Raw genomic sequence first — 25,473 nt, 5'->3', positions numbered from 1 at the left:
AGGTTTTGCATAAGCACAGATTAGATTATTCTCCTACTTATCAACTCTGTTATGTATCTTAGACCCCTAGCAAACTACGCATCCTATTTGTTTTGTTTGCGTTGGTACAGTTAAAGTGAAATAAACGCCTCTCTCTAATAAACGCCTCATATCTATTTAGCGCCTCCCTTAGGACCCCCAAAATTTAATAGACGCCCCAAGCGTTTATTAGATTATTTACGGTAAGCTTAATTACCCATAAAAAAAGTTCAGCTGCTATTGCCAAGCCATTTTACCTCAAGTCACCATGTTTTTCCTTAGATTGTACATGCACACAAGCTGACTCAGCACAAATGTATTACACTGCTTAAAGCATAACATTTTTACTCAATTGAGTGTTTTGGTTGCAGTGCTCATTTGGTGGGTGGTGCTTATTCGAAGTTGGCGCTCTTTAAAAATATTCATGTAGTATTTGTGCACCCAACCGGTATCTGGGAGGCCATGGGTTCGATTTCTGTCAGTACTCAAATTTTTTCTTTGTCCCATACTTGTGTCATTGTTGAACAATTCATTTTCATAATTTATCACTGAGCTTAAAATTTACCATCTTTATTTACTTTTACCATACTTATGTTTTACAGCCAATTTTCTTTACTGGTATGCTACAATGTAACTATAATTTGAACAATAAGACAGATTAAGACTATAGATAATTACTACATGTACAATTATGTTATCATTTATCGTTTTTAACAATTTGAGCAAAAATTAATGTATTCATAAAAAGAGTAATAAAGACAAATTTTATCAAGATGTAAAAATTATAGTTCCTATTACAAAGCAGTACATGTACATGTAAAGTACACTTCTCGAGTGTTTGCAACGCTGACCATATTAAAAACTTGGAAAAATACATTTAAGCACTGTTTTTTCAAGTTTTTAAAGCATTTAGCATTACACATAACCATTTGCAAAGAGCAAATGTAAAAATGTTAATTTTTCCTTTCTTTTAAAATAGCAGTGTTTTTAGAACCAGGGTTTTGTATCACGTCATAGCAAAACCATGAACTAAGTTAATAGGTAAGAGACTTATAGGAATTAAAAACACAAAAAAAAGTGAATCTGTTATAAGCAGAAACTGTCTGTTGTTAATAAAACCAAGATTGCACATCAATCAAAGGCCCAATTGTTTTTCGTGTGACTTCTGGTGGAAAACAAAGGTCACTCCACTTGACCAAGCTCCCTTTAACAATACATCTTCCAGTCCTTTTCGATCTGCACAGTGATTCCATAGTGAAAGATTAGCACTGCAATCAGTACCTTCAGGGGGAGGGTGAACCTGAATATTGTTCACACATCGACGACACTTGAATCTGTGCAAAAAAGGAATTTAAAGACATGGTTATGTGGATTTTTCAGGAGGCTGACAACAGTTTCCAGCGCTTTCCAGCTCATGTACTTTGATGGGTCAGTACTACAAATCTTTAGACTGCTCAAACAGTCCCTATTTTTGCAGAGTCCGTCGTGCATAAAGCAAAAAAATAAATGAGCACACGAAAAATGGGGACGGGGCAAGGCATGGTGCGAAAAAAACAACAACTGTTTTTTTCTATTTTCTCGCCCTGCCTCATCCCCATGTTTTTGCTTCACACTCCACGGACTCTGCAAAAAAATATTGACTACTGATAGTCAAACAAATCTTCAACAGTTGTTGCTATCAGAAAATGTCCAATCATTGCTGAACAAGTTGTGATCATTTTCATGACATCACTGTTTACCGTAACAGTATAACTTGTTAAAAACACCTTAAGTTATCTGTTTAAGTGCTTTTGCAAAGTTAAAAAAATCCTTCAGAGCCACCTTAAATTTTACAGCTGTTTTATATTGGCTACTGTAGTAAAAAGATGACTTACTTATCATGAGTATCACTGAGGGTGTCCTCATTCAAACGGAACAAGTCTTTTAATTCTCCAACTGAAAAATGTCTCTCTACATCTTCCTCTTCATCTACCACACAGCTGCTGAGCGCTTTCTTGTGGGCTTGTCGCTGAAAGATCTTTTCCTCAATAGTACCAGTCTGAAAGATGAAGGTCGTTTAAAGCAGCCTTCACACGACAAACTAAAGTTAGCAAACTCATGTTGGCAAACTTAAGTTGGTGTGTGTGAATGACACAACAACTGTTGGCAGTTGGCTATTGGGGGCCATGGGTTCGATTCCCGTTGGGGACTCAGATTTTTTCTTTGTCTCACGCTTGTGTCATGTTGAACAATTTCTTCACTATTTATCACCGAGCTTAAAATTTACCATCTTAATTATTTACTACAAACTTGATGATTTCGACATTGCTGATCCTAGCAGTATGCAGGACGCGTGTCACTTATCAACCTAGTAAATGGCCCAGCTCACAACGAGTCTCTCATAGCTCAGTTGGTTAGAGCGCCCAACCGGTATCTAGGAGGCCATGGGTTCGATTCCCGTTGGGGACTCAGATTTTTTCTTTGTCCCATGCTCGTGTCATGTTGAACAACTTCTTCACTGTTGGCAAATTGTTGGTGAGAATAGAGACAAGTTCTATTTTTTGGCGGCAACAGTTAGCCAACTAGTTTGCCATTGTTGCGTCATTCACACACACCAACTGGAGTTTGCCAACACGAGTTGACCAATAGTTTGTCATGTAAAGGCCACTTCAAGGTTCATACTCAAACCAGACTGGTGTCCAAAAAACCACTTTCAAAAAAAATAGAAGTATAAGACCATTTTACAATTTGAAGGTTACAAAAATATAAATACCAGTGGTTTCATTAAGTTTTGAAGTAGAAAGACACCAAAAGGAGAGTTAGACAGACAGAAAAGAACACAGTTACTTAGGCAAAAGTCTTGATGTTCAATTTAAAAAAAAAATAGCCAGGTACTGACTTTTGTGTATCCTGGTACTGGCACCCAGGTCCCACCCTCTAACGAGAACCCTTTAAATACCCACTGGTAAATATTCGATGGATGATCAAAGTACTTTACCCAGGGTAAAAGACAATGACCAAGACCTAAGACCACAGATCAAAGCGCAAGGATCGGAGGTTTTCCCTTCCCTCCCCTATTCAATGATGAGCTTTTAGCATCCTTTTGCATACAAGATTGTAAGTGCGTGGGGAGGGGGTCCTACACAGTTCAGGAATGGTGTGGTTAGGTTTAAAAAGCATGAGAAGAAGACTGGTATTCCATGCTAGTCATTCAGTTTAGTCACTGCTGGAGGTGTGCACAACTCAGAAGGCTTTACTTCAATCTATACATTGTAATGTATGCACAACAAGTAGTTTCTGTGCCAACTAGTAGTTTATTCGTAACTATTAAAACATGGCCAACAATACAAAGTGGGTAGTTTGATGTGAAGTTTGCATTGGCATTGAACTTGGCTTGAATGAAACAAAACTGTTTTTATTAACTGAGTTTAATTAAATGCAAAAATCTCAACTTACTGACAACAGTCTGTAAATGAAGACCTGAAGAAGAAAAGAGTAGTCTTTAGTAAATATTAAACACCACTATTCGGTGTGTGATAAAAACTTAAATTCTGGCTATGGGTAAATGAGTTCTGGCAAACTGCTGGGGAAACCTAAGAAAATACCAGGAACAATAACCTATGAACTATTAAGCATCCCATCCAGGGGGGAGTAATTGCACTACTAGTTGCTTCATACCATGGAAAATGGAATAAAGTTTTTGCACTACTTGAAACAAATTAAGTTCTAAGTACAGCCCAACATCCTGTTAGTGTATACCGTAGAATTCCGGTTATAAGCCCTGGGCTTATACAACTTCGTATAAAGGGGTTTTGGGTGGGCCTATAAGCGGAGGGGCTTATATCCGGGAGGGCTTATAAGCGGAATGAAAAAATCGTTTTGAAAAGTGTCACAGGAGGGTTGACTGAAATACGTTTTTAAGTTAAAAAAGCATAATAAAGCAACATTTAGCCCTGTTCAGTACTGTCATCCGGTAGAGGGGGGCTTATATCCGGGGGGGGGGGGGGGCTTTTAATCGGATGTATTTTTTTGTTTCCAGGTAGATGGGCCTATAACCAGGGGGGGGGGTGCTTATAAGCGGGGGGCTTATAACCGGAAGTTTACGGTATACCCCATCTGGTGACAAGGAGCAGCACCAATCCTAGACACTTCATGCTGCCAAAACTGGAGATTAGTGCTACTGGCACCAACATATCCTCTACTAAGCGTTTTTCAGTTTTTCCTTCCTTATTTTAATGACCACAAAAAAGGGTTGAACAAAGAATACATGAGAATATAGATTAATCACTGTGTTCTGATTTACACAAACCTTCTTCTTCTGTCCATCTCTCCACACACGAGCCATTGCCTGGTCGTCATTAGCGGGATTCCAGTCAGGATCAAACATCACAAGTCTGTTGGCACCAATCAGATTCAAGCCGCATCCACCAGCCTTGCTACTGAGCATGAATATAAAGTCACCACCCTACAGTGAGACATAGGATAAGTCAAGGTTTTTCTGCCTTTTTGAAAGAAGTGATAGCATTGTTTGTATGGGAATCTAATGCCAAATAATTCCAAAAAACAGATTTTATTAACACTGGCTGTAAACTGCAAATACCTCAAGGCAAAATATTTAAGTAACCAAATTTAAAACATTGTACCTTAGGTACTGTAGTTATAGCTGCGCTGCGAATCATACAGTTAAAACTACCAGTAATAAAAAATATGGCTGTAATATTTCCTAGTGGTCATATTGCTTGCACTGACACTAATTAATAAGTAAATTTTACTTAATAAGCTAACTTATAAAGTATACTCACATGAGGATCATTAAACCGATCAACAATCTTTTGCCGTTTTTTAATAGACATGGTTCCATCAAGACGGACATACTGATATCTGTAAACAATGAGAATTTAACAGTTTGATACAGTACATATGTCGATATAAGTGTAACAAACATTCATTGTTAGAGACTTTAATAAGACAAGAGGAAAAAATAATTTAAATATTTTATTTTTTGTCTTAAGAGTTTTGTAGAAATCATTGGAACTCAGTGATTGAAAATAATCAGAAACATTCCTGGCCAATAACCCATTGACAATCCTTGGAAACCTTCTAAAATATAATTGAAATCACAAAGTTGTACATAGTCAAAAATCGTATAAAAGTAGTCAGTAACGTTCATAGGGATAAGACAACTTACCGTCGAAGTCTACAAAGTTTCTCAAACAAGTCCAGAGTTTGAGTGTAGTTAGATACCAGAACAACCTGTGATAAATGAAATTAACTATCAATACAAAGGGAATGTCATGTAGTAAACTTATGAGCCAGCTAGGAGAACAAACTTATAACTTGAGAAGCTGAAAGGCTACCAATAATGATATTAAGGTCATTGCCCTGAAATAGAACTGAACACAATTTTTTAACCAAACTTCGCCTACTGGTTTTTTACTTTAAGGGAACTTAAATTTTGAAATAAAAAAGGGGGGTCACCAGATTCGTTTAGGAGCAGGAAGACCTTCTATATTCCATATATAATTGCTTTAAAATTCCTTTGCGAGTACTAGTAAAGTACAAGTTTTTAGCGATAATTTATTTTTCAAACACAAGAATTGATCTGTTTTCATTTTACAGAACGAATTTGATCGCTACACCCAAAATATGAGAAAAAATTGATAGGTCATCAGACTCGTTTACGAGAAAGCGACAATTTACTTCTCTCGCGGACTAAGCCACATAGAAAAAAGCCGCCATTTTGTTTATGTGCGCACGCTCGCGCGCGCTTATTACGCATAAAATTCTGCGCAGTAAGGATGCGCAATGCAATACAGGGCAATGACCTTAATTGGCTACAACCAGCTTTAAGTAAGTTCATACTTTTAATCATTTATTCTTTGTTAGTAAACAACATGCAAAGTTTCTTTTTAATAATACAGTAGAATCTCAATTTCTTGAACCTCCAGGCGAAATGAAAATTGCTTTGAGAAACCAGGAGTTTCGATAAATCAGGGGTAAAATGAAAGAGAAGTACTGTTTAAGGGAAATGAAAAGTGGTTTAAGGTCATTGCCCTGAAATAGAACTGAACACAATTTTTTAACCAAACTTCGCCTACTGGTTTATTACGTTAAGGGAACTTAAATTTTGAAATAAAAAAGGGGGGTCACCAGATTCGTTTAGTAGCAGGAAGACCTTGTATATTCCATATAATTCCTTTAAAATTCCTCTTCGAGTACTAGCAAAGTACACGTTTTTAGCGATAATTTATTTTTCAAACACAAGAATTGATCTGTTTTCATTTTACAGAAAGAATTAGATCACTACACCCAAAATATGAGAAAAAATTGATAGGTCACCAGACTCGTTTACGAGAAAGCGACACTTTACTTCTCTCGCGGGCTAAGCCACATAGAAAAAGCCGCCATTTTGTTTATGTGCGCGCGCGCGCTTATTACGCGTAAAATTCTGCGCAGTAAGGATGCGCAATGCAATACAGGGCAATGACCTTAAGAAATTGAGAGTTTCAAGAAAATGAGGGTTCAGTAATTGGGATTCTACTGTACCACTACAGTGGTGTATTCATTCGTTTCTTGGAAAATTGAATGATCTTATTGATTTTCAGTTACCTTGTCTGAAGTGGTAGATTTTGTCATGGCTAAAATGAAATCCAACACTTGCATCTTGCCTAGTAAGTGAATAAAAAATTATTTTTTTTCACACTCAGGTCAATTCAGGTATATTTCCCAGCGCCCCTGCTAATCTCTATTTCTATTATTATAAGTATGTACATGTATTCAGTCAAAGTTGCAGTTTAAATAGCCCCCTTAGACTGTTCTGGCATATTCCAAGAGCTAAGCTAGTCAAGAGAAATACATGTAAATCAGACCAGAATATTTGGAATCTAAAACTGATTTACATGCGGTTTGTGATTTTTATGCAAAAGGGAAAATTAAACAAGACCATTTTAATAAATACATTTAAACAGAATGACTACAAAATGAATATTTATTAGTTGGTGATCATTTTGACTGTACAATAGTCTACAAGACATTTCAGATCAAACTCACCGGATAGTTCTGGCTGTACTTGTTTTAGACTGAAGCTCTGTGGAAACAGATCCAACACTCCTTCAAATCCTTCTTCTCCTGTTTGAGCCTTGTCGTATATTAATTCAGGATCTATGATGAAACAAAAATCAAACAAAACAAAAGGTTTCGCCAAATACCCTTACAAGTCAAAAAGTGCAAATAAAAATTAATTTATAATTGGCTATGAGACCAGTGTGGGCATATTGCTTAGAACTAACTAAATAGAAATAAAATTTAAAGCATGTCATTAATGTTTGAATTATTTTGACAGCAATGATCAATAAATACAGTGTAAATGTACATGTATTTGCACGCCATATTATAATTATATAATTATTAACATTTATATTTAAATTTGTAACTCAACAGGGCCGTAAGCAGGATTGGCGTGGCGTCTGGCGGGGGTGGGGGAGGTGCTGGTGGTCCAGGGGTATTCTCCCCTTAGAAATTTTGAAAACTCAAGTTATTGAAGTTCACATTTCCTGGATTCTGAGAGTCATTTTAACACTCGCCTATTAGGTGGACCTTTGTGGCCCATGGGGCAAAGCGAATGTACCCATCAAAGAGGGAGTTGACTGTATATCCCTGTTATACTCAGTACACGTATGATCAGTTAAAGGAACAGTTACTTACGATTGGTGAGTTTTTTGAGTTGCGTGATAAAAGCCAGAGATGATGCAGACATTCCTGATCCAGACTTAGATTTCATAAGTTCCATTCTTAACACTTTGGACTGAATGAGATGTTTGTAGAGTTCTGTCTGGAGAGGCGTCATACGACAACATACAACCTGTTCCACTACAAGAGGAATAAATAAACAACAACAATAAGATGTTTGTAGAGTTCTGTCTGGAGAGGCGTCATACGACAACAAACAACCTGTTCCACTACAAGAGGAATAAATAAACATCAACAATAAGATGTTTGTAGAGCTCTCTCTGGAGAGGCGTCATACGACAACAAACAACCTGTTCCACTACAAGAGGAATAAATAAACAACAACAACAATAAGATGTTTGTAGAGTTCTGTCTGGAGAGGCATCATACGACAACATACAACCTATTCCACTACAAGAGGAATAAATAAACAACAACAACAATAAGATGTTTGTAGAGTTCTGTCTGGAGAGGAGTCATACGACAACAAACAACCTGTTCCACTTCAAGAGGAATAAATAAACAACAACAACAATAAGATGTTTGTAGAGTTCTGTCTGGAGAGGAGTCATACGACAACAAACAACCTGTTCCACTACAAGAGGAATAAATAAACAACAACAACAATAAGATGTTTGTAGAGCTCTGTCTGGAGAGGAGTCATACGACAACAAACAACCTGTTCCACTTCAAGAGGAATAAATAAACAACACAACAATAAGATGTTTGTAGAGCTCTGTCTGGAGAGGCGTCATACGACAACAAACAACCTGTTCCACTACAAGAGGAATAAAAAACAACAACAACAATAAGATGTTTGTAGAGTTCTGTCTGGAGAGGAGTCATACGACAACAAACAACCTGTTCCACTACAAGAGGAATAAATAAACAACAACAACAATAAGATGTTTGTAGAGTTCTGTCTGGAGAGGAGTCATACGACAACAAACAACCTGTTCCACTTCAAGAGGAATAAATAATTAAACAACACAACAATAAGATGTTTGTAGAGCTCTGTCTGGAGAGGCGTCATACGACAACAAACAACCTGTTCCACTTCAAGAGGAATAAAAAACAACAACAACAATAAGATGTTTGTAGAGTTCTGTCTGGAGAGGAGTCATACGACAGCATACCACCTGTTCCACTACAAGAGGAATAAATAAACAACAACAACAATAAGATGTTTGTAGAGCTCTGTCTGTAGAGGCATCATACGACAACAAACAACCTGTTCCACTACAAGAGGAATAAATAAACAACACAACAATAAGATGTTTGTAGAGCTCTGTCTGGAGAGGAGTCATACGACAACAAACAACCTGTTCCACTACAAGAGGAATAAATAAACAACACAACAATAAGATGTTTGTAGAGCTCTGTCTGGAGAGGCATCATACGACAACAAACAACCTGTTCCACTACAATTTAAGGAATAAAAAACAACAACTCAAGTCAACAAAAAATTGTTGAAACTTTTGTAATGAACAAGGTCAGAAATCTGTGGGATTATTTGGTGATAAAATTTTATTAAGTAAAAGAAGTTGTTCACAGTTGAGGGGAAGGAGGGAGACATCTGAAAGAGAGCACTACTTGCACAGGAACTTTAATTTTCAGTTTTTATCACCGATCCATAAAGAAACGGTGAGTCAAATTAACAATCACTACATCACTCACTGTAGGAAACCATAATTATACAATATTATAATATTATAACTAATAACAGACAAACCTTTCACAGGCAAATATTTGGACAATATTGAAGCTAAAAGAAAAAATAATAAATAAATAGTTAGAAAAAATATTACTGACAACTGACAGGAAAGGAAAGGAAAGACATCTTTAGCAATCATAACATCGTAAACAGTTATCAGGAAAGAAAATCTGAAAGAGTAGAAATAATGTTGGCTCTGTAATAAGACTAAGAATCTAGAGTGACACACAACCAAGGAACACATTGCATAGATCTCTGTTCTGTAACAAGGTGTTGTCCTATGAAAATGGAAGTTATCAGTTTAAAGATACCGTATTTTCTCAATTAAACGCCCCCGGCGTTTATTTCAAACTAGGCCGCACCATAGATCCGGCATTTATTTGAATGGTGCAGTTTATTCGAGCAAAATGTTTATTAAACAAGGGTTTTTAATCATTATTTGTGACATGAATGTATCTTGCCATCATACTTAAGCATATTACACCTCGAATAAATACCTGAAAGGCTTTCTTTCCACTCTACCTTGGAGACCCGGCATTTATTTGGGGCCCGGCATTTAATCGAGAAAATTTTTATACGGTAGGTCTGTATCTCTCTCATGGGCATAGAGCAGGCTTTGTCACGCTAATATGTATGACTTTGTATCTGTTGTAAGATTTGATCCAGTAAGGAATGAAAAACTTACCAGTTCTTCTAATAATGCACTTGTTCACCAAGGATGCAAGCTGTTAATAAAAGTATTTTAAAAAACAATCAACAGCTTGCAAAGAAAGTCCCGTTAGGTACCCAGGGTTAGTGGATTTTCCTGTCGAGTTAGTCGATTTTATCCATCACATGCATGCCAAATGGGCAGAAAACATTATTGGACTTTTTAGTTGGCAGATGAAGTAAGGACCCTAAAGGCGCGTTTACACGAGCTAGAAGATTGGGTACGGACCCGTCAAAAAATTGGTCCGGACCTCACCACTTTTGTAGAGAAACAGTCAAATCAAAACGGGGCCATAGGCGCAATTTTTTGACGGGTCCATACCCAAATTTTTCAGTCGTGTAAAGGTGCCTTAAGAAACACCTTCAGGCTAGCTAGCACACAATAGTTACAACTTAGAAAATCCATTTTCTATTTTAAGCTCCCTGATCGATCAATCATTTTATCTTTAAGTTTTATAATGTTGCATAGATTGAACATTTACATGTTAAAACAAGAGTATGCCAAAATAGTACAAATATTATGAGATCAATCTGAGTAACATTATTTTCAAGCCTGCTAGGAATACATGTATAAACAAACAGGTCAATTGTGGTAATAACCCCCAGGGGGGGGGGGGGTAATTGCAGTATACATGACGGGGGGTCCAACGGAGCTTCATAGCGAACCCAAAAAAAAATGAGCCTGAATTTACACCAAAATACCTGACATCAAATTTCTACCCCAAGAACAAGACCTAGCACCTCTATACTGATTTATTCAATAAAACAACTTTAAGACCTAAAAAAATATGACAGATCTCGACCCAAAAAAATACAGAGGGTGTTACAAATTTCAACCGAAAAAATACGTCGGCCCTCCCCATCATGTATACTGCAAGTACCCCCCCCCCCCCTGGGTAATAACCTCTGCTAATTTTTCTGCTCCTTTCTTGTGGTCTGCGTCAGATGCATCGGCATCTCTCCCTCTCAAAATAGGATTCTCAAACTTTCTCTTGAACTCTGAAACTGTGCCTAAAAGAATAAATTAATATAAATTAATCTTTCCCTTATTCCTAAGTTTTCATAAGGCCATGTTTCAGGTGATACAAAACACCGTGTACACTGTTGCTTAAAATAAAAAAAAAAAACGCGCAGACACAAGCAAGCGACATATTCACCACTAATTTACACCACACATTGATCTTCAGTATGTTTCAAATTTCTGGTCGAAAATGTTTTTTGAGAAGTCTGCATAACTAACCTTTTATGGTTCCCAATAGTTATTTATTTGCCATTCAGAGTCCCTAATTCATTTTATTAACTACTATCATAACTATTTTTGGGCCGCGCGTTTTTTAAAGGGGGAAAATTTTTTTATAAACCAAAGGATGCGCAAAAAAAAAGTAAAAAAAAAAAAAAAAAACCCCGCGCGCCCGCAAAAAAAAGGGAAACAAAACCGGATCCAATAGAACACAGCTGAGTTTCTACTAAATACCATTAGTTAGTAATTTTTGTTGTTGGTTGTGGTTTTTAATAAAAAATACTACCATTAATGAAAATACTTACAAACCACAAAATTGACTGTATAGGAGTATTTGTCAATAACTGAGCATGTAAAATAATTGCTCATAATTGAATGTAATCTTTTAAAATTAATTACTTTGACTAACTTACCTAAAATTCCACTATTTACAAAATGAACCAAACTGAAATATTCCAATAAGTCATTCTGAATCGGTGTACCTGAAAAGAACAATATTTAATAGTAAACCATTATTGATACTGGGAGGCGCGGTGGCCTAATGGTTAGCGCGCTCGACTCCAAGTCGAACGGCCCGGGTTCGAGGCCTTGCCGGAGCGCTGCGTTGTGTTCTTGGGCAAGACACTTGACTCTCACATGCCTCTCTCCACCCAGGTGTATAAATGGGTACTGGCGTTTACTGCTGGGGGGTAACCCTGTGATGGACTAGCATCCCATCCAGGGGGGAGTAGCAATACTCCTAGTCGCTTAATGCTACGGAAACCGGGATAAGCTCCGGCTGTATGGCCTCATGGCTCGGACACAGACTTTACCTTACCTTTTACATTATTGATACTGTGTTCATAAATTGGCAAAAATCTGGCTCACTCACAGTGTTCTGGACCCTTGCTCGTGTATTGTAATGGGTTCATGAATGGTCCATCAAAAGTTTGGAGTGCTCGCAAAATTAGGCTTTTGCCCGGAATGCTCGCAAAATTTTAGTGGGTGCTCGCTTGCTCGTGCTCGCACGATTTTACAAGTGATCGCATGCTCGGTTTTTAGTGGAGGAAGCTTTTTGAAAAGTGTTCGTTGCTCGCAAGGCTAACTTTTGTCAATACTCGTACTCGCAAAGAAAAACGCTGCGCTCGCATGCTCGTAAAGACCATTCGATACCCCTTATTGTTGGGCAGGAGGAATTGAGGAAAACAAACCCACAAGTTCTTATACGGTACTGTAGCCTTCAATGGCCTGGCATCCAATCTATGGGTGGAAGCTTGTGAGCAAGTTCTCTCAGGGGTGGCAGGTGGAGGAAGGGTCCTCCAAACCCTAAAAGAGCTTGTTTGCCTGGCTGGGGTGGGGAGGGGAAAAAAGAGATGTTCACAGCTACCGCGTATCTAACACTATTTACCTCTGGAGTTTATGTGCTAGCTCTACAGTCAGGACATAGTCTGACCTTGCATTTTCTTTTGTTTGTCTTTTCAATGTTACTTTGTTAAGTGCTTCCTTCCATTTCAGTACATATTGTATTAAAATATACAACCCTCCAAGTTAAGACCATTTTAGTCGCCATGGCGACTAAAATTTTGGAGTTGGAGAGGAAATTGGAACTGAAGTCCCCAGCCTGGCAACTAAAATTGAGAAAAAGGATTGAAAACATGAGCTTAATTTAGCAACTAAAATTTTTCACTGGTGACCAAACTTGTAGCAGTCGGTGGCCAAATGGCCACTAAGGAAAAAAATAAACTTGGAGGGTTGATATATTAAAACCTTTTCATAGCCTTATCATCTTTATAGAAGGAAGCAGCTAACTGTATTGCAAAATTTTTAATTTACAAGGATAAATATAATATATTATTATAATTATTATATACTGGTATTAAGGTGGCCCGCGGGTATTTATGAGGCTGACAGTTCCCTCTTTAGCGCGTTTTAAAAGGGAAAACCTGACGCGATTGCTTAGATTTTTGTCAAGAAATCCTTAAATTAAATAAAAAGATAAGTTTTAAAGCGATCAAACGCGATTTGACTGTTGTGTTATGTGTCTGACTTGACCCTCGCATTAATGTGATACTTATAATACCACACCAGCCAGTGGGCTGTGACGCCTATCTTGTGTGTAAAAGTTAAAAAGACTGTGTACATATACATCAAATGTTAGCAGTCAATAAGATGGATGGTTTTCGCGTTTGAAAATATCAAACAAGACAATTTCAATTGGAAAAATGTTGATTGTTTTGCATTTTTTTAAACTGCAGCTAGAACGGATATTGCAAAGGTGCTGTTTCAGCGTTCGTTCCGGTTTGAAGAGTGGTCGCAAAGTAGATACATTTGCTTTCCAGTTCTCTTTACCTCGCATTTCGAAGGTTTTCCCTCTAAAACGGGCTTAAAGGGAACTGTCAGCCTCATAAATACCCGCGGGCCACCTTAACTTATTACCCACCTGATAAGAGTACTCTTCGTGTTGTCTTTAATTTATCCAGAGCTTGGTATGTCTGACTTTCTAGATTTTTTAGTCTATGCCCCTAAGGAGTGAAAAACAAGAAAACAAACTACTTACAGTATGTCCAAAGATGTAATGAAATATTTTCACTTGAGAGTTGAAAGTAATTTGCATTTGCTTTGATTTTGCTTAACTACACTTAATGTTTGGTTTGAAAAATAACACAACACTTTCTCAACCAATCAGAAGTAAAATAAAAACCAATCGTGACTCGCTCATGCATGTTTTTGCTTTGAGCTTTGATTGGTTCATGGGATCGTCTGTGTCCTTTGTGATTGGCCAGAGTGATTACTTTGGTTTTGGTTCCATGACACGTCGCAATTGAAAACTGCTCTATAAACACTGTACTTGAACAAAAACCATTTTTTTAATGCAATAATAGAATAAATTAGAAATAATTATTATAGTTGGAAGATTATTACTGACAATTAGTTCTAAGAAAATATTTTACAGTACAGTATGTCAAATAATCACAAGAACCTGGTTTTGTAACTACACAGTTTTAATACCGGGTAATTAAATATACTTAAAAGCAGGTTAAAGTAAGATTTCTTTGACCATAAGCATGGATTGTTATGATCTCTTACCATACAAGGGAGGGGGTGGCTTATAACTACAGTAAAATACCAGCTTTAGAAAACATGTAAGCAACTTTAGGCTAGTTTAGGTACATAGAATTATTTTTTTAATTTCACCTCATCACAGATGACTAATCCCACAGGCCCAGACTGTAACACAGAGGCATGAAGTCTGAAAGTCTCATATGAAATTATCAACACTGGATATGCTGTGCGCTTTGCTTGTTGAGACACAAACATTCCTGTGAAGATGTAAAATACAAAAGAAATATGGAATAAGTCCCACCTTTCCATCAAAACTATTGACATGACATTCAGTAGTGAAACAGAAATACATACGAGTATACTTCAGGGGAAATCTGATTTACTTTATTAGGACAAAACATCAAAATGGCATAAATGCTCACATAAAACTCTCTGACCTTCATCATGTACAAATACAAATATTAGGGCCAGAACTGCACTGAGTGACCATAAGCTGTTCATGTACAGTTTGTATCATGCAGGAAAGTTGGGCAAGAATTCTGTTATTACAGTTTACACAAACTATTACCAATTTTTAACTTATTAACTGAATACTTTGGTGTTTCTGGTACAGTTTTAATATTAAAACTTCATTTAAGCCTTACCTAGTTTTTTGTCAATTTCATTCTTTGTTCCAGAGTCAATGGCCAAAGCTGAAATTCTGCCAGCAAGCCACTTATGCAGTTCATTGTACCAGTTCTGATGTAACAAGAAAAAAAATGTCGTTAGCTGGGAAAACTGGCTGATTGTGTGGGAAAACTGGGAAAACTGGCTGATGCCAGTTTTCTTGTCTGAGAAAACTGGTTGATGTCAATTCTTGATACAATTTTGATCATGTACATATATTTGAATAATGATCATGATAAATTTTTTTTGTATTGTTATATAATAGCAAAACTACCTTAACAAGACTTGATGGTGCAACAATAATTATTTTGTTCGCTATTGGTTGACCTAAAAGAGAAAAAAATTACAAATTAAAAGTAGAATTAAGGATTTTTCTCACACATATATTAATTTGTACTAAGCCAAACATCATTTCTTTCTGCACATTCTGATTCTTGACAGGCCTGCAATACTAGATAACCCTCCGCATGTATTTGTGCCTATAATACCATCATTCTACAATGCATGCATGCAAAGGGCTAATAGCTACATGTAAATATCTGCAGGGCTGCTGCTAGCATTATGCCCTCTGCATGCATTCTGCCCGCATTGTAACCTCTTAAACACAAATTGTGCCTGCATCATGCCTTCTGCAGGCATTGTGCCCTCTATACCATGGTGTTTTCTGTACACTTTGCGCCCCCTGCATGCAGTGCGTTCTCTGCACACATTCGCATGCCTATAATAATAGTATTATTATTTCTGTACACTTTGTGCCCCTGCATGCAGTGCATTCCCTGCACACATTGCATGCCTATAATAATAGTATTATTATTTCCGTACACTTTGTGCCCCTGCATGCAGTGCATTCCCTGCACACATCATGCCTATAATAATATATTATTATTTCCGTACCTTGCCCCCTCATGCATTCGTTCTCTCACACCTGCCTATATATATTATTATTTCTGTACACTTTTGCCCCCGCATGCAGTGCGTTCTCTGCACACATTGCTGCCTATAATAATAGTATATTATTTCCGTCACTTTGTGCCCCTGCATGCAGTGCGTTCTCTGCACACATTGCATGCCTATAAGAATAGTGTAATATGTAATGTTTTGAGGCTTTCTTACCATCTGGGCCTTGTTTCTGAAATTAAAACAACAAAACAAACCCATAATTAGCAGGACAAGACATAAAAGTTGTAAATGGACAGGCAACTTCACTGATAACAATAAAAAACTCTGCACAGTTGGATACAGTGCATCCCCAGTCCTAGTATAATGAATGAACTTGGATATGTTATGTGGACTAAACATCGTCAAATGTACAATTGAACAACATATTTATATTCAGAATTAAGTGACTTGTTACTAGAGTTGATCTATAGTTTTGGGCTTCTTTAACAAGCAGACATGACATCTACCAGTAATACAGCTGCAATTTTTTTTTGCTGCAAATGATTTAATTTAACAGCTGTGTTAGCTAGAGGCTGCAACTTGGAAAGATCATGCAATATGTCAGAGTATTATACTCACCACTAAAGTCCAAATCAGTGCAATGCATTGTAAAGTTTTCCCCAATCCCTAAAACAGATACCCAATGAATTTTGAGCAAGCACTTAATCATTATGAGCAAGGGTTTTGATATACATATGGGTAGGCAAGTAAAAATAAACGATAATAACGAACGACGTTTCGGAGTCGTCATGACACCATTTTCAATCCGAGCCAAACTATTTGCGTGACATTGCATATTTTATTATGTTAATCTTTTTTTTTTTTTTTTTTTAAAAAAAAAAAAAAAAATACAACATATTTTATTATGTAACTTACGAACTTTTTCTGACAGTTTATTCTTTTCATTTTTGAACTTGAAAATGGTGTCATGACGACTCCGAAATGTCGTTCGTTATTATCGTTTATTTTTACGCACTTAATCATTATTACAGAAATTATATACTGTCAGGTGTATCCTCTTTGATAGCCCTTTGGTGGCCAGGATAATCACATTCCACTGTACTTTGGCAGGTGTTTATGCACTCTGTGCACTCTCAACATTAATAACAAAAAGCAATGTGCAAAGAAAGTCCTGTTTGATAGTTCGGGACTAGTGGATTATCCACCACTTGCCTGATGGACAAACAATTTGTGACTTTTTAGCTGGCAGATAAAGTACAGTAAGGTTATATTACTTAGAAAGGCCTACAGGTTGGCACATAATGGCTCCAACTTGCCTGAAAGGAAGCCTAGAAAATATATTTTCTTTGCAAGTGTTCTGATAGAGATATTTATTAAATCAATTTTGAAACTAACCATTTCATCTGCCATGATACATCCATGGCTTCCCTGAATCCTCTGGCCAGTCACACAGTCATATAAAAACTTTACACCCTGAAGTTTTAAAATATTTATCACATTTAACAAATAATGACATAAAAGGTTTTTTGTTATTTCCTATTTTCCATTGATAGTGCCTCTCTCCACCCAGGAGTATGAATGGTACTGGTTACCAGGGCAACCTGACAGACTGCTGGCAAGGAGGGGGGGGGGGGGGGGTGACCTGCATTGGACTTGCATCTCATGAGCAGGTGTACCTTATGACATGAAATTTTCACGACACGTTAATTTCGCGATTTTGAGGTGCACATATTACACGACACTTAAATTTCGTGATTTTGCCAACATTTTGTATTTTGAATCACTTTAATTTCGCGTTTTTGAGTGAGACACAATTTACATTTTCTTGGCAATATATTTTGACATGTCTTTGAATTATGTAAAAAGACTTCATCAAAGGTACAATAACGTAAAAATTAACAAAAACGCAGGGGGGGACTTAATCTTGGCAATAGCAACAACAAAGCAGTTCTTACCATGTCTACAAGTGAGTCAATTGACGACAACATCCATTTACATTGATTACTAACATATGTGAGTCCCTTAATATTCGCATCATGTTATGTTCGCGACACTTATTGTTCATGTCACTTTAATTTCGCGATTTTTTTAGAATCGCAAAATTCGCGAAATTAAAGTGTCGCGAAAATTTCATGTAATAAGGTAGTCTGAAATACACCTAGTTGCTTAATGCTGCTGAAACATGAGATACCGGTAAATACTGGCCTGTTCTTGTTAAGCCACTAGGCACAAAGACTTATCTCTTACCTCTCTCTGATGAGGACGAAGAATTTTTCCAAGCAATGGATCAACAACAACTATTCAAATGCAAACAATAACATCTTTGATTAAATATAAAAATGCTTGTTGTAATCTACTACCGGTATATAGAGCAATTTATAGCATCAGTCAATAAAAGCTCTTTTCTTTGGTTAGAGTTGACAATCAGGATTTAACATCTTTACTGGCACTGCAGAAGGTCATGATGACTGAAGTTATTTTGCACTTTTTTGATTACCCTTGACAACAACAGTAATAAAAACAACTTTTCTCTTAAAAAATATAAAATTACATGATTTGTAGATTTATAATTATATTTATTTTATAAATAACATGTAAAAATTGTCTTTAAAGTGATATATTAATTTTTTAAATAAAAATATAAAATCATATCTTACCATGGACTTCTTGATTCTCTCTGAATCAGAGCACATGTATTGGTTAAAAAAAAGAACAAAGAAAAACATCTGTTAGGCAGAAGCTTGAAAAAGTTGCTACCGGTAATTCTTTTACACCACCAGAAGTAAGATTACTTAAAACTCAGAGACGCAAAGGACAGTACAGAATGCGATGGAGCCGACAATTGAAAGTATGATGTTTTATGTTCGTGTTTATTTGCTTTATTTTACTTTCGGAAAGCCTCAGAAAAGACTGTTCGCAGACTACTTGTATTCTTTCCCGGGTATTCGTTACGCTAATCTTTGCAACCGTAACACGACACTTCGTTTGAAACAAGATACTTTTGTTTTCCTTGAAAATGCTGTAACATGATACTTTTGTATTTTTGTTTTTTTGTTTGTTTCACGGTGGCATTGATGGCATTTGTTTAATTTAATTAAGTTACGGTTTAAACTGCACGAAAGACGATTCTCAAAAAGTAAAGAACAAAACTAATCAAAAGACATCTTTTTCGAAAGGTTTTTTAAAACGCAATACAGCTAGGATATTTGTTTCCTGGTTATCAGCAGTTTAGGCCGAAAATCCCGGTGCAAGTTTTTTCATACCTAATTACGAAAGCGCTGTGAAAGTCTCAAAATCTTATTTAATAAATTTGCGGTTTTCACTTGGTGTCACGGAGTCTGCAGGAATCCTACCACAAACACGCAATACAAGCGATGTTCATGAAAGTTCCAAAAGTAACGTAAATAAACTTTGCGCATGCGTTTGGCGCAAATTACGTTGCCCTAGAAAGAGTAGTACCACAAGGAGAGCAAAGGGTTTACTGAAACAAATATATACCTTTGAGTTCTTCACATAAAAGTAACGTATATATACTCCAGGTTTTTACCTGGGGGTACGGTCAGGTGCTCCCCACCCCCTACCCCCTTCACAGAAATAATTAATTAATTGATATTAATTAATTAATTGGTGATTAAAAGTTTACACCATAGCGCCTTAGCGCGTTAGAGGTTTAGCAGACGACAACCCACCAAACCATCACAATAGTGCATTCTGCACTAAAAAGGACTGGTTATAACTTAAATTTGTACTAGCTACCCTTTATAACTTAAATTTGTACTAGCTACCCTTGGCTTGTAATTGATAGCTTCCTGTGCAGACACTCTTTGTGCTCGTCACATGTCAATCTCTTCTCTGCCATAAAGGAGAGCTTATTTGACAAGATATGACAAGATATGACATGATGTGACAAGCACAAAGACCATCTGCATAGGAATCTGAGTGCCGCTAGTTTGTTTTACTGTTTGTCGTTACCCTCTGATTGATTAATTGATTGATTGACTGAATGATTGATTGATTGATTGTTTGAATGATTGATTGATTGATTGACTGAATGATTGATTGATTGATTGATTGACTGATTGATTGATTGATTGACTGAATGATTGATTGATTGATTGATTGATTGGTTATTGATTGATTGATTGACTGAATGATTAATTGATTGTTTGAATGATTGATTGATTGATTGATTGACTGGATGATTGATTGATTGATTGATTGATTGATTGACTGAATGATTGATTGATTGATTGATTGATTGATTGATTGATTGATTGATTGATTGATTGATTGATTGATTGATTGATTGATTGATTGAGGAGGCTAAAAGGTCCTGGGTTCAACTTTCATTGAAAAGTCTGAATTTTGCACAGGTTTTTTTTTTGTTATTACTTTAAAAAATCCTGTTTTTCAGTCTACAGTTTCAAAAGGTGCAACACTGCATAGTGAATGTACAATACACTGGTGGCACATACCCAAGTGTCATTAATATACAGTCATGTCATGATAAAGTCACTTTCTAAGTAGTTGCCAGGCTTACCGTATTTACTCGAATAAGCGCCGCGGCGCTTATTAAATTTTCCGTGCCTGAAGTGTGGCGCTTATTCGAGGGCGGCGCTTATTTGAGGGCGGCGCTTATTTTAAATTTGGACGTCACAAATTATCTGATCTTTTACAGTAATTGAAAATAGAGTCCTTTGATTGTCAGTATTAGTTTCTTGCTGAAGAGAGAAGTGGTGCTAGCTGTTCTGGCAAAGTTCGCAGCCTTCACAACATTTACAGACCTTCGTATTGTAAGATGTTGGATAGAAAAACTAATGGACGAGCGGTAAAACAATTGTCCAAGAAATGTCCAAGTTTGCTTTAGAGTCGCTCTGTGGTGCTGTTTTTAGTTGAACGGAATTCCTTGAATAAGCGCCGCATCGGAACTGCGGCGCTTATTCGGGGGCGGCGCTTATTAACTTTTTTTGTCCCAAATGCGGCGCTTATTCGAGGGCGGCGCTTATTCGGGGGTGGCGCTTATTTGAGTAAATACGGTATATGAATTCTTGAAAACAAGTCATGCTGAGGAGGGGGGAGGGCTTTATTAATGCCAGCTTTTGTTAGTTTTCAAACGTTATGCAAGATATACTTCTGAAGGGTGTATATTTGGATATAATACTTACAGATCAGCTGTAAGCTTCTCATGAGCCGTGAGTTCAGCTGGAGAGTACAGCACCAGAGCGTCTTCTTCAAAAGGATCATGCAGAGCTCTGCGAGGCCCTTTTCTTTTGATACCTAGCCCCCTTGCATAGGTACACCCTGTAAAACAAGTTAAGCATACTCAAATGTAATCAGTGGTACAATACTGACTGTATACAGTCATTTATGCTAGGCAAACAATAGTTAAGCACCAACTGTCCATGTCTGGTTTAACTCTGGCATGGACAGTTGGTGCTTAACCAGTTAGTACAATCTGGTATTTTCTTTTGTTTTTTTCTTCAATATCATATGTTACCATGATACATCACAGGGAATTCAAAATGTTTTGGAGTAGGTGTCAGCAACTGGAAGAGTAGGCAGCTGTGACAAGCTGGGGTTGTTTGTCGCAAGCTGATTATTATGGTTAAAGTAACCGGCAACATATAATTAAGTAGCCGGTGGAACCTTGTATCAGAACAAAGAAAAATACTGATTTTTAAAAAATGTACCACGGGTAAAAAATTACAACATGTATTCTTACTATGTATCATACATGCAACAAATGATTGTTCCCCCAGGGGGGGGAGGGGGTACTACCTATAAAGGCCTGTATATGGAGGCTCCCCCCGAAAGGGGTACCTTTTTCAGGCTTCAGGTATACATGTATAAAAGGATAGGGATTTCACAGGTTAAGTTGTATGAAAGGGTATGGATCTGTCATTTAGGTTTTTACAAGGGCCTTTAATTAAAATATTTTGAACAAATGCAATTTATGGCTGTAGATTATTTTAATTTATTAAGCGCTTCACGAAAATGACAAGAAACGTCGTGTTCTAAGTCTATGCCATGTCTTTCACGTATAAGAAAGGGGAACCTTTTTTCAATAAAAGGTATACGAAAGGGGTACAATTTCTGTCAAGATGGTATATAAAAGGGTAAGGGGTTAGAGTTACAGCTCGGGGCGGAGCCTCCCCGTATAAAACTTTTTTGAGTCCCCCCCCCCCCCCCGGGATTGTTCTTACCTTGATAGTTGGGAATTGGAACTTTAAAAGGCTTGGCAAGAATTTTGCGAATCAGCGCCTCCTATATTGACACAAAGGACAAAGTAAACTCTATCTTTAGTAACACAGTTTAAATCATTTACCCTTGATCAAGGTCTAATTCCTCCTCTAGATGTATTGATAAAGTCTAAAGGCATACCGGACATGAGCAAATCTGATCTGATCAACAAGTTAAAAAAATAATTAAGCAGACAAAATAATTTTTAAACATAATTACGTGAGCTGAGAAGTTGTCAGAGCCATGGTTTTCTTGAGTGGAAAGTGGAGCAAGTACTCTTCTGCTGACATCAGTGTTATCGTCATTTTGGGATGGGCCAAGTTTGAACTTCTGGACAAAACCAAAAAGACAATTGAAACATGTAGAAGGTATTTTAATAGTACAAATGTATGTACTTTAGACACTGGACCTACAGAAAGAGTCTTTGTTCCCCTTGAGGACCAGAGGTCGGGAAACAAGTGACCCTGGAAAGTTCTGATTGGAAGTCTAAAGAGATTTGCTGTGAATGCATCACTCCCCACCCCTGAGACCTTCCAAGGGGGGTAGCCATGTCGCATGTTTCTGAGAACCCATGTCGCCTAGCCAACAGCTGTAAATGTCACTGTCGTTTTTTATCTTATTGTGTTGCTGTCGATTGTGTCGCTGTCGCCTTTCAGTGCTGTAATGATATCACTTGTCGCAGTTTAAATGTTCCTGTGTCGCCAGTATTCAGGCTCATGTCGCTTGTCGCTTTTACCCCTTGGAAGGCCTCACCCCTCCTTTAAACAACTGGGCCAAGAAGTATTATGGTTACCAACTTAATTGTGGAAAGCCAATAAAAAAAGTTGATGGGGGCAAGGGGTAACCTATGAAAGACTAGCAAACTATAAACTGATTCCCTAGTTGCTTCATGCTACGAAAAACAGATGATCAGCCAATAACAGGATTTAATTACTATTGGTTTGCAGCCAATCTTGAGGGATCTGTTGGTGCAACAAACAAGTAGAGATCCTTTCTTAGTTATGTCCGCCAACATTCATGGCGGTAATGATGTAAATTATATGACATTAAATATTTGTTGAAGTTCATCGAACTTCAATCTTCTAAAGCACTTTTTACTTTAAGGAGGAACTGATCATGAATAGCTTCGGTGCAAGCTGTAAGCGAAGCTTACGTATAAAGTTTACTAGCGCACTCATGCTATGGTATCTTCTCACCTGTTTACGTCTATTTCCAAGCCCTTCTTCCTCAGAAAAGCCTTGCTTCCTTTTAAGAAGCTGACTCGGAGCAAGAGATCTCCTCTATAAAATCAACACCCACAACAACAGTCTTGATAACATAAAAGTTGCTACAATCGGATAAAATCTCGGAGCGAAATAATTATCTGAGTGAAGCTCGGTATTCTGAAGTTGCTCCCTTTTTATTTACATGTCATTGAATAAGAATAGAACCTATTGTGTTATGCCTCGTTCTACAAAAGGTCCCGACACATGTACATGAAGTGGCCGGGTATTCTGAAGTTGCTCCGAATTAATTTCAATAACTGCACCTTGGGCATAAAAATCACCCAGTCGCGAATTGTTTTACAACGTTTGGCACCTAAAAATGACAAAGTAGAGCTGTAAGATACTTACCATGGCTCTAAATATCTAAAAACCGTACTTCATTCATTGTGCAAACGCGAACATTCAACAACACGACAAATCCACTTCGAAATCGGCGCCATCTTCCGCGAATTTGCAATTTTTACTAGGCGCCAGTCTACCACGGACAAAACAATATTGGGAACAACGAGAAGAGGCTGGGGCGCGGGGCATTCCAGTTGAGAGGCGCCATTCTCAATTATGTTTGCCTTTAAAAGAAAGCTCTAATTCTATGAGCACCCTATCCATTATTTCAGGGTTGGTTTGGTTGTCGCCTTTGCAGTCATATCTGGATGGCACGTAACACTTCTCGCTATCACCGCAAAAAATGGCTGCAAAAGGTGACTATGGTTTTAGGACCTCTGTAAGGGGAAACTTACCACTGTAGAATGTTGCTGTTATATCTCGTTTTTGCGTGTAATTTCAGCTAAATAACAGCAATCGGGTAAACAAGTATTGTTCGTTCTTGTCTCGCGGCGGGATGCCACAATTTGGGTGGTCCGGATCAACAATTTGAACCCTAGACTGTCCACAGCCCTCTATTTTTTCGTGTTTTTTCGATCGATGAGCGCGCGGTGAGAACGGCGAAAGAACTGGACGCCAGCGGGTTTTTTGCGTTGAAAAATCGAGAGGCTGTGGACAGTCTATTTGAACCCATGATTTCACGACAAGGAAAAACAGGCTGAAAACGTGAAAAAAAAAACTGTTTCATTTGAGAAGGGAGGGGACCCGAGATCCCAGGGAACCGGACGAAGAAAGACGTGATCTTGCAGCAGACTCAACCCACACATAACACCTGCACGGGAACCACAACAGGGGCCCGCTTCTCGAAAGCCTTGGAAACTTTTCGGGCCCGCAAAGCCATTTTTAAATATCTGTATCGTAAAAACGGAGAAAAGTTGATATTAAAAATATGTGAATAAACAGCTCTGTAATCATAAGTGTTTGGGACTGCTATGGTTTTGGGTGCGAAAACTTTTCGGGACCTTCGAGAAACGGGCCCCTGGCTACATTTATGTGAAAAGCAAGGACGTAAGTTTTGGGAGAGGAGGGGATCCGCCCATTCAGTTACATACACCCTATGTAGACCCTTAGGGTCGCTACGCAGACTACGGTTTGTGGGGCGAGCACTTATCAAAGCTACGCAATTCCTGCTCCCCAACACGAACAAACTGTCTCCAAGATTCTCTTTTTTTTTTTACTTTTTCTCCTATGCGACGCAAGGGTCATGTTTACAGCGCTAAGCTTAGTTTTCGTCCTAAAAAATAGCACCTAAAAGATCCACGTACGTGTAAACATATCATTCCTTTTATATAACATTTCTTTAGTTTGGAGACTGGTTGTCTGATTGCACCGAGAGAAGGTCTCTCTCGACCAGCGGGCCATCGGGAAACGGAAAAATCCCTGAATAGCCTGGCAAAACAGTGACGCGGTTCTTTCGGACTTCCGGCTTCGATTAACAGAATGAGAAAATTTTAATGAGTTAAAAAGGTGTTTTAGAATCTCGGTTGGACGCACGAGGAGTTAAAGGCACGGGTCACGTTATTTTGGTGATCTTGTGGGCTATCTTTAAAATAGGGAATCGGGGAATGGGAAATGGGGAATGGGCTGGGGAA

General features: G+C 37.7%; 1 protein-coding gene across 5 annotated transcripts; it reads right to left on the bottom strand.

The window, feature by feature from the left end:
- Positions 1 to 1,075: 1,075 nt before the first annotated feature.
- Positions 1,076 to 24,705, bottom strand: LOC144637502 (DNA repair and recombination protein RAD54-like). Of its 5 annotated transcripts, none has more exons than XM_078496571.1 (28): positions 23,849 to 24,705; positions 23,432 to 23,515; positions 22,455 to 22,565; positions 22,199 to 22,259; positions 21,161 to 21,296; positions 18,653 to 18,672; positions 18,243 to 18,292; positions 17,391 to 17,468; positions 16,614 to 16,661; positions 16,209 to 16,224; positions 15,370 to 15,422; positions 15,074 to 15,167; positions 14,562 to 14,686; positions 13,807 to 13,888; positions 11,801 to 11,869; positions 11,052 to 11,158; positions 10,125 to 10,164; positions 9,458 to 9,490; positions 8,256 to 8,320; positions 7,702 to 7,801; positions 7,048 to 7,158; positions 6,607 to 6,665; positions 5,186 to 5,250; positions 4,800 to 4,878; positions 4,307 to 4,462; positions 3,454 to 3,477; positions 1,893 to 2,056; positions 1,076 to 1,352 (listed from the first exon to the last, which is right to left on the bottom strand). In XM_078496571.1, exons 1-28 carry the CDS (start codon positions 23,849 to 23,851, stop codon positions 1,154 to 1,156), a joined length of 2,232 nt encoding a protein of 743 aa, XP_078352697.1. In that variant the 5' UTR covers positions 23,852 to 24,705; the 3' UTR covers positions 1,076 to 1,153. The 5 variants fall into 5 exon arrangements, with proteins under 5 accessions (XP_078352697.1, XP_078352696.1, XP_078352695.1 ...); XM_078496570.1 differs by lacking the exon at positions 8,256 to 8,320 and adding an exon at positions 8,164 to 8,228; XM_078496569.1 differs by lacking the exon at positions 8,256 to 8,320 and having other exon boundaries at positions 7,702 to 7,866.
- Positions 24,706 to 25,473: the final 768 nt, after the last annotated feature.

This window comes from Oculina patagonica, chromosome 14, assembly GCF_052425735.1.
Source record: "Oculina patagonica isolate OP01 chromosome 14, crgOcupat, whole genome shotgun sequence".
Classification (NCBI taxonomy): Eukaryota; Metazoa; Cnidaria; class Anthozoa; order Scleractinia; family Oculinidae; genus Oculina; species Oculina patagonica.
Note: the sequence above shows the minus strand (reverse complement) of the source record. Positions and strands in the feature narration are given on the sequence as shown.